Source organism: Talpa europaea (assembly GCF_964194135.1).
Source record: "Talpa europaea genome assembly, chromosome: 9".
NCBI classification, from domain to species: Eukaryota; Metazoa; Chordata; class Mammalia; order Eulipotyphla; family Talpidae; genus Talpa; species Talpa europaea.
Window position 1 is genome coordinate 11,762,328 of NC_140076.1, and position 13,148 is coordinate 11,775,475.

Sequence of the window (13,148 nt, forward strand, 5' to 3'; positions counted from 1 at the left end):
CCTGCTGTTCCCCTCAGCATTGTATTTCAGTCAATCTGCCTGTTCTGCTCCCCACTCTGTCAGTGGTAAATCCTCTCACGCCCTGCACCTCTGGCTGTTTCCCAGCTCTTGTATGCATAAATAAATAAATATTTTAAAAAACTAACAATGGTTTTTAAATTTTTTTTAACAATGGTTTTTTGATTTTTTTTCCCCTCACAAAGTAAGGTAGTTACATGGGGAGAGTCACACCAAAAATTTAAAATGTATAAAATATATAAATGCAGGAGATACAAACTATTTAAAGTAAAAGGCAGTAAGTATGAAGATAATAAAAATTATATAAAGATTCTGAAATACCATTGCTTCAATATAACATCGATAAGAAAAAAACAAAACAACAAAGTGACATTATTGGACACCTGCTTTTGTTATAAGCCATTCATATGTTTAAAGTCACGGTCTCTAAGACACTGCTGACATGAGAACTTACTGTTTATGTATGTAAATACTAACAAGTATAGACAGGAAAGTAAAGTGAAACATTTACTTAAGAATCACATCTTGTATCTGAGTGAGTCAACTGATCAAGCCACTGGTTTCCATTTTAAATCTAAAGATAACTTTAAAAGCCAAATTAATTTCCCTTTGCTTGAGATTAACTAGACACCCTAAGCCCAAAGCAAACCAAGTTACAAAGAACCCCTCCTGTGAGCTGCTGAGCGCTAGGCTCAAAATCTCTCACTGTTTTGAGACATTCTGGAGAGCTTTAGGTTTAATAAAAAATGCATTTAAATTACACGGATAGGAATTAATGTGGTATAATTCACATCCACCGAAAGTTTTAACACATTACCTTTATTCAAGGTATTGCCGTTCATCTTCCCATTGCTTTGGTCCGCTTCCCCATCTTGCTCATCTAGTTGTTCAAGAGCAAGCTGGCGCCAACTCCGCAAGGAGGACTTTCCCACCCAAAACCCGTCGTTGCTGTGGAACAGAAAATGTAAAATCAGCCAAGTTTCCTGCTGTCTGCCTCCCTTCCTTCCTTGTAAAGGTCACAACTAAAATGAATTAAACATTCAAATTCTGTTGTGCATATTTTTTTTAAAGACTTTTTTTTATTTTGCATACAAGAACTGGGGTACAGGCCAAAGGTGTGTGTGTGTGTGTGTGTGTGTGTGTGTGTGTGTGAGAGAGAGAGAGAGAGAGAGAGAGAGAGAGAGAGAGAGAGAGAGAGGGAGGATTCACCAGAGACAGAGTGGGGAACAAAACAGGCAGGCAGACTGAAATACACTGCTGAGGGGAGCAGCGGATGAGACAGGAAAGGTCTGCTGCGCCAGGTGGGCAGGTCCCTGGCCGGGGATCGAACTCATGCTGCAGTGGCTGTGGATAGCTTCATAGTCTGTGTCTTAACCCCTTGTGCTAGCAGGAAGGTCCTGTGCATATTTTTTAAGCTATTTAATATTTTTTTCCATCCTAAATCTTATCCTACCTTTCCTAACCCTCATTAAGATTCATGTCAATCACAATGATCAACTGACCACTTTTCTTTCACTTGTTTACTACTTACAGCTGTGCTGAACTACTTACAGCTGTGCTGTTAAGCACAAACATAGGCACTTCCATACATACATCCATGTGTAGACAAACACACACCCTCTTAAGGGATGCATTAGGCTATTAGGAGTGACCTCAATGGTTAACTAAATTAAACTTTGGAAAGTATTCAACTTTAACACAGATATAATTTATCATCCATTAACCATCTGAATCTCTTGGTTCCTGAGAGTGGAGGTACTCTACGGAGTAGGGCTGGCCATCCTCCAAGTACCCTAGATGTTTCTGACGAGGATGCTCCACTGAATACTATTTGTTAACATCAGTTTCTCCAAGGGGACCTCCCCCTATATATGCTTTCTGTAATTCCATGCCAGTTCACAAGGTAACACTCTGCCTTCACATGGACGGACTCAGGCCCACATCTCTTCTACGTTTTAATGATGCAACAGTGACAAAAGCTATGTGACTCAGCTTACTTTATCACTGCCACTATGGCAACCTTTGAAAAATGTAATCTGGCTCCATCATCCACTTCATCAACCTTTCCTCTAAAACTGCAAACACTGCATATATATATATATAATAAACTATTTGGTTATTACCTCTAAAGAAGTTTAGTTTATCATAAACGATATAGTGCTAACATACCCTTTAACTGTAGCTTTTAGCAGATTATTAACAGTTTTATAATCTTCATTTAGTTGGTTCTTCAAACGCAACACGCGACAACGTTCTACTACACATTCCTTACACAGGGCTTTCACTAGAGAAAGAGAATGAAAAGACATGTTCGTATACAGATATCCTGTAAGGAAATGTAAGACCTTCATAAAACAGAAGAATTCTAAACCAAAGTCAAAAATTCTGACAAAACAGCTAATTGGTATATATCCTAACTTTTTTGGTTATTATCAAGACACAATATTGTTAACTGCAGGAACAATGAAACAAAATGCTATAAATATGCTGATACAATCTATACCATTGGTTCGATACTTAATAAGGTTTAGAAGGAAATTTTCTAAGATCATAAATGAGGGGATTGACAAATCATCTGATAACTATAGATGTGTTGTTAATTGAGAGCTTCATGTAGGTATTATATACTGGAACACTTCAAAGCAGGGAAAAGAAAATCAAGGGCTCAACACAGTTCTGGGAGGTACATCACATGGGACAGCAAAAGATCCACTTGCTGCTGAGTTCATAGAATGTGAGTCCACAACAAAAACAAAAACTCTACATGTGTAGGAAAGGCCTGCAATGTAACAAAATGTGTTTGTATGTTCTAGCTTACATGCACTCAGAAAAAGAACACTTAATTTAGGGGGAAGAGTACATGGCAGGGGTGGTCATGCAATTTCATATATTAGACACTCACCTATAGATTGGGGGTGGAAGTTGAGGGCTGTATTGCCATTTCCCCCATTAAAAAGAGAGCTGTTTCAAAGAAAGCCCACCAGAATGAAAGTCTGTGGATACTAGGTGGTCATGGATAGTGCAACAGTCAAGGCAGAATCAGGCAGCCTCCATCCATAAGCTGTTACAAGCTACAAATCTCATGTGTTAAGTCACCTTTGCAGGGACTTAATAGGGGCAAGGACCTGAATCAAGGATTTTGATGAGTATTATGTGAAGTAACAGAATGCCACCAGATGGGTGTCTCAGAAGTGTCCTAATTTTGTCTAACTTGACAAGGAGGGCGAAACAGTGAGCAGCTATCAGTTTCTTTTCTAATATTATGAATATGCCACATATAATGTTATTTAACTTCACCATATTTAGCAAATCCTTCTTGCAAAGTGTAAGGAACATTTATTTGGTCTACCATAATTTGGATCAAGTGATCATAAAGGTCCTATAATGATGACTTAAAGCAGGACTCCTTTGAAAACAGAGAAGACATCTCAAGTTACCAGTTAGTCTTGGTCCTCCTCCGTATCTACTGTAGAAAATGTCAGCCGCATATTCAGATATTCTCTTCATAATCGATATTTTATCAGGATGAAGTTTGTCATGGGAACATAGGCAGGCATGGTTATCAATAGGTTTGGTAGGTGTTGATTCATCCAACCACTTTTGTAGCCACTCAAGAGAGACAAATTCATATGGCTCTGAAGAAAGTAAGGGAAAGAGACTATGTATTTTTACAGCTTTGTGACTGATACATTCATTTTCCTCAAAACACAAAGCAAACTCTGTCCAAAATTAACAGAATCAAAAGAATCATTGTTTGGGGAAGACGTTGGATGAGAACCATACAAAGCTCCATTTAGATCTCACTCTTCTGAGGTCAAGGAGCTATACACGACCAGGACAAGTCTGCACAGTGCCCTATGAGATCGGCTGGTATTATTAACCACATTCTACAAAAGATGTATCCACAGAGAGAAGTGTCTTGCTTGACAGCAGAGCAGAGCTTTGGTCAGGACACCCATGGCTGTGGACTATAAGCCATGCTCCGTGATGGCTCACAAATCACATAACCTCATCCCCCACTACTTTCATAAACACTTTTCATTGACATGTGATAGACATCTGGAGATTTAAGCAAGAAGCCTTATTGGTTCTAAAGCTAGACATTAACCTCATCAGGTGTAATGGTACTTTTACAAGTGAGTTTCAACCACTGAACTTTTCTTCATCCATGATGATACCGATATTGAGCAAAAGGTATTTCATTTCCCCATCTACATCCGTATCATGATGTAGTAATCACATCATTAGGTATTTCAAGTAAGAAAGCTACTTGAAATAAATTTTAGGAAGCGCACTGATGTGAATTATTAATTTTGAAGCTGCAAAAACCAGACACCTGAAAATGACTTTGTTTGGGAAAACAGAGTCCCAGAGTCCCTAAAAAGCCAAAATTAAGGATAAAGGGCCAGCTTTGATTACTTACAAAGATCTCCAGTGAGTCCCAGCATAAAACATAGAAGAAAACATACAGAGGTTGAATTTATTTATTTGTATTACGTACTACTTCTGATGAGATCTGAGGGATAGACAATTCAACTCAAAGTCCATTTTGACCAATTTTACACTTCCTTGAGAGATACAAGTCTAGAAAACTCCCATTTAACTTTAGTGTAGACATTTCAAGTTTTATAAAAACAAACTTTAAAATTATCAGTCCCTTATTTGTGCTATAACTTTTACATCATAAAATGAGAGCCTTCTGCTTGGTCAGCTTAGTGCAGCTGCAGAGGAGGAGTTCCTGGGCTGCAAATTGAGGCCCAGGTCTAATCCAACTTCTGCCACCAAGACACTGAACTTGAGCAAGTCACTTAAACTCTCTATGCTCAGGTCTTTTATTTGTAAAATGAAGGTAATAATACCTGCCTTCTACCTACCTCACAGGGATGTTGTTGAATGTTAAAGATAAGATATGTGAAGCATTTTGAGCTTTTTGGAAGAAAAGAGATATAGAAAAGTTAATTATACATTCACACAATATATAAAAGAGGAAACCTTAAGATTCAGTATAGGTAACATGGTTGTGGCATTTTACAACACATAAAGATATGATTAAATTCAAAATACCTCCCAGATTTGCCATTCATTAAATTGAATCAGCCAGGGACAGTTTACAGTGGGTATCTTAAGAATGCAAAGATAAATGATCCCTATCTAAAAGAGCAAAATAAAAATCCTAGCGTCGCTAATCTTTCTATAAGGACAGTCACGTAGATTAAATTATTTTTTGTAATTTCAAGGCTATCAAACGAAGAGAAATAGGATTGTGACACACAGTAACGTGCAAGGCTAATTCACCCAGATGGCCTAGCCTCCCAGGCAGCTGGGGAGGGCTGAACAGGTAACACCTGCTATTGATAACGAAACAATAAGCCATTAAGAATCCTGACCTTTACCAGGAGTCTAGGAAAACTACAAATGCTCAAAGGACTCCATGCCAGGGGGGGTTGTGTTGGCACTCAAATTCAGGGTGACTGTAACCCTGAGCCATGTAACAATGGATGTGACTCAAAGGCACCAAATTCAAGGGGGCACTTTTCAATCCCCTACTAGAGTTCCACAGAAATCTTCCCAAGGGAAGATTATTGTTTTGGTTTTGAGTAATTTGATACGAATGAATGTGAGACAGGATGATTAGAAGTATTGTGTACAATTTATATCGAAAGAAGAGAGCAGAGACTATAACTCTAGTTCTGATATATGTTAGTTATTAACTCAGCCAGTTTTCCAGATTTGGGGTGCCGGTTTTAGTGTGATGGGGACTTAGGGGAGGAAGAGGAACTGAGGACAAAGAAATAACTTTCTTTCCTTTTCCAATTGCATCATTATAAAAAGTTGCATCAATGTATCATAAGACCAGCCCTGACTTCAGGATGTAGCACAAGTCTCAACAATTAAGGCAGATTCTGCTTGTAGCAAAGTTTTACACCACAGATATTTCTGCACAAGAGAAAGACTCCTGGCAGGTTCTCAGAGATATTTTCTGCTATTTATAATCCAGAAGCCTCCTAAAGGCATGTGTTATCAATTACCAAATGGCATCAAGTGCTCTAAATAATTATTAAGTTGCAGATAAGCTGTATAAAATCTGCACTTTTGGCAAACCAGAAAAGCAAAGGAGAATGCACATTTTGGCTTTATGAATTTTTAAAATGCCTGGATTTTGAACAAGGAACTTTCTTTTGAGAAGATATTAGTTCCAGAAAGATCATAGAATCAAAAATATTTCAAATATACTTTACCTAGAGATAATTTAAGATTCGAGGTAATTTATCTTAATTTAAAGAAAAAGGGCCAAAAGGGTTCATGTTCACAGTGAGGCTTATATTTTACACTAAGCGACCCTTCTTTAAAAAGTATGGTCACAAACAAGGATAAGATATAGAAAATGTATAACAAAAAGACTTCTGTTGGCAAACAAAACAGGTCACTAGCATTGAAATACTACAACATTTCAGGACAACAAGGACTTTCTATTATGTAAATTCACTTCAAGTAGGAAAACTCATAAACCTCTAATGGGTAAAAGTATTAATACTATAAAGACAAAAAAAATAAAAGTAATATAAAGACAAATTCTAAGAAGCAGCACATGTTTGTATAGACTGAGTGAAAATAGCTGAGAAAAGCAGTGATAGAACACCTTTGAACCAGGCAGTCTTAAAGAGTGGTTCAAAATAGCATTTTACTTTGGACTCATTAAGTCGCCTCCTCACAGGAAACAATGAATAAAGTTCAGAAAATGAATTTCTAGGTCCCAATGCCTTTGAAAAATATTTACAGATTTGAATCATATGTTCATTTCCAGTAAAAGTAAGGTCAGCTTAATTTTAAATCCCAATCCTTGGGACAGAGTAATAACAGGTTACAAAGAAAGGTCAGATTCAAATTGAGTAGTACTTCAGACAGAACTTTTAGCAGCTATTCTTACATATTTAGCAATTTATCTTCATCTTATGTTTGAAGTTATACCAGTAATGGAAAACTAAGATATCAAAAAGACAAAGCCACAAGTACAATTAAGTATTTATTTTCTAAAATTATGATTAAATTGCCTCTCTTCTTTAGTAGGAGTCAGGTATAGGGAACTCAAGTCTATGAAATGACAAAGACAACATATTATAACAAATGGCATGCCAGCCTTAAAAAGTTGAAGTTTCCTTTTTGAGGCACTCAGAAAACTTGAATAAATATATACAATAAAGGGATGAGCTAGAGTATGTGGGACAATTCTTAAAAAATCAGGGGTCAGCAAAAAGCTTTCCTAGTCTTAATTTTTGATATTAAATTTGGAATCAAAAAATAGTATCATAATCAAGAGCACTCACATAAAATATGCCTATTAATGCATTAAGTGCTGTTATGACAAAGTATGCAAGGAAATTGGCATGTTGCTTCCACAACAGTAACCCAATTGGACTTTATGAACAAGTCATTATCTCACTATATAGAAAAATCTACAAGAGTCATATATGCAGAGTGCTGACCTAAACCTTATAATTTATTAAGAGCTTCCCATTTTAAAAAGTACATGATAATGAAACTGATTTGGAATGCTACACATCAGGTTATTGTTTGTTTACATCGTGATTTCATAGTGCATAAGTTGGCATTAGTGGGTTATCGGAATGGGTGGGGGAAAATTTATTCATATACATTTGTGAACATAAGAGAAACAAGGCACTTAATGGCAACAGTGCTGTCCCAGAATATCTTACAGACCAGCTCCAGCAGGTAACCTTTGGTACAGCTCCTTAACCTCTTCGTGTTTTGCTTTTCCTTTATCCACACTTTGCTTACGCATCTCAGCCATTTCAATACACCATTCCTCAAACTTGGAATTATCCCGTTCAACCAGCTCTTGCAGAAAAGCTATTCAAAACAGAGAGACAAAGTAACTTTTTCAAAGGCATAAAACCATGTTGAACTCTGCATTATATCAATACTGGCTAAGAATTTCATGGCATCTTCCTAGTGTGGTCTGTTAGAGACCTCCAACCTGAAAGCAGAAGAAAAATTGAAGACGGTCACTAGAATAAAACTAGGCGATTATCCCCACCTGGCTTTCCATGGCATCATCAGTCAATTGGAACCATCAAATGGCTAAGAAACACCACTTCAAAATAGATTTATTTATGCATACAAGAACTGGGGTACAGGCCAGAGGTGTGGGAGGGTGAGAGGATTTACCAGAGGCAGAGCGGGGAGCAGTACAGGCAGATGACCGAAATACACTGCTGAGGGGAGCTGTGGGCGAAACAGGAGAGGTCTGCCATGCCATGTGACAATCTCTCTGGCCTACTGGGACTCAAACCTGTGCTGCAGAGACTGCGGACAGCTTCTTAGCACTGCACTCAACCCGCTGCACCACTGGGGAGGCCCGTGATCACACCTACTTTCAAAAGACATTTACCATTCACAACCAACCTCTCATAATAAACAAGTGGGCCTCCCTGGTGGTGCAGAGGTTAAAGTATCAGCACTATCAAACTATCTATAGCATGAGTTTGATCCCCAGCTAGGTAGCTGACCGACATGGCGCAGTAGACCTCTCCTGTCTCACCCACTGCTACCCTCAGCAGTGTATTTCAGTAGCTCCGCCTGTTCTGCTCCCTGCTCTGTCTGTTGAATCCTCTTGCCCCCCTCACCTCTGACCTACACCCCAAATCTTATATGCATAAGTAAATCTTTAAAATAAACACACAAAAGCTACCTTTTCTTGTCTTTGACCATGATGTTCTAAAATATGAGCCTAATGTAATCCTGAAAAATCACTTACCTGGTACCTGAACAGTTGTGTTGGGTTTTTCTTGAGTTTGAAGTCTATAAACCAACATATATGCATTTCGAGAGCAGTGAGTTCTTTTGCCACACTTGGGTTTACGTGTCTGGGACTTAGAAGGTTCTGCTGAGGTATAGAAATCAAATGACTAAATGAGAATGCCTGTACTTCATTTAACATAGAACTAACACATTAAAAGGCACTACAAATTTATTAGGGTCACTAGAGTTTTGAATATATAAACAATTATACAACCCTTCAACTTTTGCATATTGTATTCCATTTTTAATAGATGAAAACTAAGTACTATTTTTCATGAGGACAAATCTAGAAAAAAAAGTATTACTACAATGAGTTCATTTTAATGTTGGTCTTAAATTATAAATATAAATTCACAGAATTTAATTATCCAAAGAAAATGGCACAGTCAAGAGATGAAGTGAAATGCTAACAGGCAGAGAGATTAGCCACTAATCTTTGTGAATTCAGTAGCAACAAAAAAATCTTATTAAGTGTTTTATATGGAAGTATCCCAGGGTAACCATCTAAGAGTTATGAGGTCATCAATAACTCTGAAGAAATCACTGAACAGGTCCTCAGTTCACTACGTACTTTTCTACTCAATCTGCCTCTAAGTGAAGGTTTCAACTCTCCCAAGTTGTCCGTCTTCCACTTTACAAAAGGAAAATCCAACCTGTCACCCCATGACCAAAAAGTCTCATCTCATTAAAAGGGGTATTTACAATAAAATTATATTTTGTTTTTAATAAAACTTATAGCTTACTTAATATTGGTTTGATCAGTGTAGTGATATTTCTCATTTCCTTTATTGCTCAATCCAGAACAAATTTGTCAGTATTTAGAACTTCACGATAAAGAAAAACCTATTATGTCATTAGACAAAATTCAGTAGGGTCAGTGTAATGATAAATCTTGTACAAGAGAAAAGGTAATGTTGAAAATATCATACCATTAAAAAAAAACCATGACCTGTTCACATGTCTTTGAAAATGACCTGGGTATCAAATCTCTATGTTATATAAGCTGGTACTCTTCAAATAGTGACATTGCAGTTTAAGTATACATATTGTATACATATTGATAACTTGCCAGAAATTACATGATTTGGAGCTAAATTTATGATAAAAATCTGTATTTTAAAATTTGTGAAAATGTACAAAGTTGTTCTATAATCCTATGGGGCAAAAACAAAAAGACCTTAAGACCATGGTCTTAGGAAATTAAAACTCTCAGGAACATGTTCAGGAAAAAGAAGGTGCATCATTTCTAGTTTAAAAAGTATATGGGGTCTCCCTGGTGGCAGGGGTTAAGACGCAACCTATGAAGCTGTCTGCAGCCTCTGCAGCATGAGTTTGGGCCCCCCCGCCAGCCAGGAAGCAACCCACATGGCGCAGCAGACCTCTCCTGCTCGCCTGCTGCTCCCCTCAGCAGTCTACTTCAGTCAATCTGCCTGTTCTGTTCCCCATTCTGTCTCTGGTGACTCCTCTCACCCCCACGCCCCTGGCCTGTACCCCAGCTCTTGTATGCATAAAATAAATCTTAAAAAAAATATATATGGTGGGCCTCCCTGGCTAAAGACACAGTGCTATCAAGCTATCACCAACCACTGCCACTGCAGTATGAGTTTGATGCCAGGTTAGGGAACTAACTAACACATACGGTGCAGCAGATCTCTACTGTCTCGCCTGCTCCTCCCCTCAGCAGTGTATTTCAGTGGATCCACCTGTTCTTCTCCCTGTGTCTCTAGTGAATCCTCTCATCCCCTACACCTCTGGCCTACATTCCAGTTCTTGTATGCATAAATAAGTAATAAATCTTTAAAAAGAATTAAAACAAAAAACCAAAAATGTTTATTTAAAAAAAAGTCTGGGACCTCCCCGGTGGCACAGAGGGTTGAGCGCCTCGCTGTGAACTGTCCACAGCCTCTGCAGTGCAGGTTAGATTCCTGGCCGGCCAGGGAGATACCCACATGGCGCAGCAAACCTCTCCTGACTCGCCCGCTGTTCCCTTCAGCAGTGTCTTTGGTTCGTCTGCCTCTTCTGCTCCCAGCTCTGTCTCTGGTGAATTCTCTCACCCTCCCATGCCTCTGAATAACTAAAGAAATTTCATAAACAAGTATTTTCTGATTTTGATTAAAATAGATGAAAGTTGCAATGTAAAGTGCATATAACAATGAGAGGTATTAAAACACTGGATGAGATCCTGATTGGTATGGAGTCTCCTAAACCATTTTAAATTTTATGACTACCTATATACAGAAGACAGCAGCAGATTTAATGCTGCTTTTAATCCTACAATTATCTAAAATGAAGACAGATAAAAAAAAAAATCTCAATAAAGAATAGTAAGTAAAACTAATAGTTCTTGACAATTTAAAGGTACAACTCAGGGCCTCCCCTGGTGACACACGGGGTTTAGATGCAAGCTATGAAGCTGTCTGCAGCCACTGCTGCACAAGTTTGATCCCCGGCCAGGGAGTGACCCACATGGCACAGCAGACCTCTCCTGCCTCGCCCGCTGCTCCCCTCAGCAGTGCATTTCAGTCAGTCTACCTGTTCTGTTCCCCACTCTGTCTCTGGTGAATTCTCACTCACACACACCCCCACACCTCTGGCCTGTACCCCAGTTCTTGTATGCATAAATAAACCTTTAAAAAAATAAAAATAAACGTACAACTCAACTGTGTTCCTAGTAAGAATATAGCAAGAAGAAAAAATAAGTAAATGTTAAGAATTTGAGTATTCCCACTTAAGTGGGAACAAGATGGCTGAATGTCTATAAATATCTAAATGTTACCTAAAAATAGAAAATACTTCTCTAAATGACAAGATTATAATCACATGATTACCCATGTGCCTTGAAAGCCAACACCAACTGCCATGCTCCCTCTCTGTCCAATGACCTTGGAAAAGTGGGTCTCACCCATTGAAAGAAAAAGGGACAGGAGAAATACCCCTATTCCCATTCCTTTTCTCATCATTAGATGCAACAGTCTAAATCTCACCCCAAAGTAATGGGGTTAAAAAGTGAGATGGCGCTACTTGGAAGAACAGCTCCCTCATTCAAGGAATAAGTAAGAATTCTGGTCTAAGAAAATTGAAGTGATGAGAATTACATACCAGGATACTTATTTCCCAAAGTGCTTGTAATGGTAGACCTCATTACTACAGAAGAGCAAGCAGTTTGCTACCCCCACTCGGGCACTGCTCACCCTCCAAAGATGGGATAAGTGGGGAGGAGTACAGTTCTCAGAGCAAAGTTCCCCTGCTGGAATTATTTCCCAAAACTGAATTTCTAACTTAGAGAAAAGGACTATAAATCCTACTATATTAAATCTACAATTCATCATGGTAACATCCTACCATACTATCTGCTCCCTACTCCCAATAACCTAGTTATTCAAAATATTTGTCTTCAAACTACTGAAAACATGACTTTATAGAAACATCTCTGCAGAGAACAAAAACCCAACATATTTTTTTTAATTAAGACACTGCTAATGAAAGATGTTCAGATTTCATCTGTGTTCAAGGAATAGTAATATCTTTGATAGTCCATAATAACTATGGGTGATCATAACTTATCACAAATATTTCCAGTAAAAAAAAAAATTTATATTTTAAAAGGGCACTCACAACTTAAAGGTTTTACCTAGATCTTCCTCAATCCCTAGTTGTAATTTCTTCCCCTCCATCTTTTCTATGTCTTCATCATTAAACTTATACCATTCACCGGACTGTGGATCTTTCACATGGGCAATGTAGTGGCCAGAATAAGCACTCACTCCTCTGTGTATGAGGACTGCACTGAGTTCATACACATAGGACCCATCTAGAAAAAGGAGAAAGGAAAAGAAATTTTAGACAAAAATATCCTGAGACTGAATAGTATAAACTGCAATTCTTTATGTATTTGGTAGAATCAGCATATCTTAGATACAAGATTTTAAAAAATTAATCTTACAAAATAACGTAGCTGACATTGTGTTAACCAGTTCACCTTGACTACCCACTCCTTCTACAAAACATACAGAAAGCAAGCTACAGCATTCTGTACAAAGCTCCAATACAATCTACCTTGCTCCTCTGTATAAAATGGCATATGCTCATGAAGAATCAGCTATTTATATGCTCCAAAAATTAATTACACAAACTAATGAGTGTGTGCTGTAATTTCCAAACATCTTACTTATATGTCCTTTGAAAGCACTTTTTCTTATATCACTTGCCTCAAATTTTTTCTGAAACTTTTTTCTAGAAACAATTGTTTGAAACCTATTTTCTTTTTTGATTTTTTTTTTTAACATTTATTTATTTATACAAGCACTGGG

The 13,148-nt window shown here is 37.8% G+C and overlaps 1 protein-coding gene across 9 annotated transcripts in view; it reads right to left on the bottom strand.

Moving 5' to 3' along the window:
• The window catches only part of USP48 (ubiquitin specific peptidase 48), a gene marked incomplete at both ends in the record, with an annotated part of 71,250 nt that overhangs the window by 26,299 nt on the left and 31,803 nt on the right, over positions 1 to 13,148 (bottom strand). For 4 of the 9 annotated variants that reach the window (XM_084243860.1, XM_084243858.1, XM_084243853.1 and 1 more), the window contains 6 exons: positions 836 to 966; positions 2,188 to 2,302; positions 3,456 to 3,653; positions 7,738 to 7,887; positions 8,795 to 8,923; positions 12,470 to 12,649. In XM_084243860.1, the coding sequence (XP_084099986.1) occupies positions 836 to 966; positions 2,188 to 2,302; positions 3,456 to 3,653; positions 7,738 to 7,887; positions 8,795 to 8,923; positions 12,470 to 12,649 (903 nt within the window). The remainder of the gene's footprint in view (positions 1 to 835; positions 967 to 2,187; positions 2,303 to 3,455; positions 3,654 to 7,737; positions 7,888 to 8,794; positions 8,924 to 12,469; positions 12,650 to 13,148) is intronic. The other 5 variants (XM_084243859.1, XM_084243854.1, XM_084243856.1 and 2 more) reach the window with 2 other exon arrangements.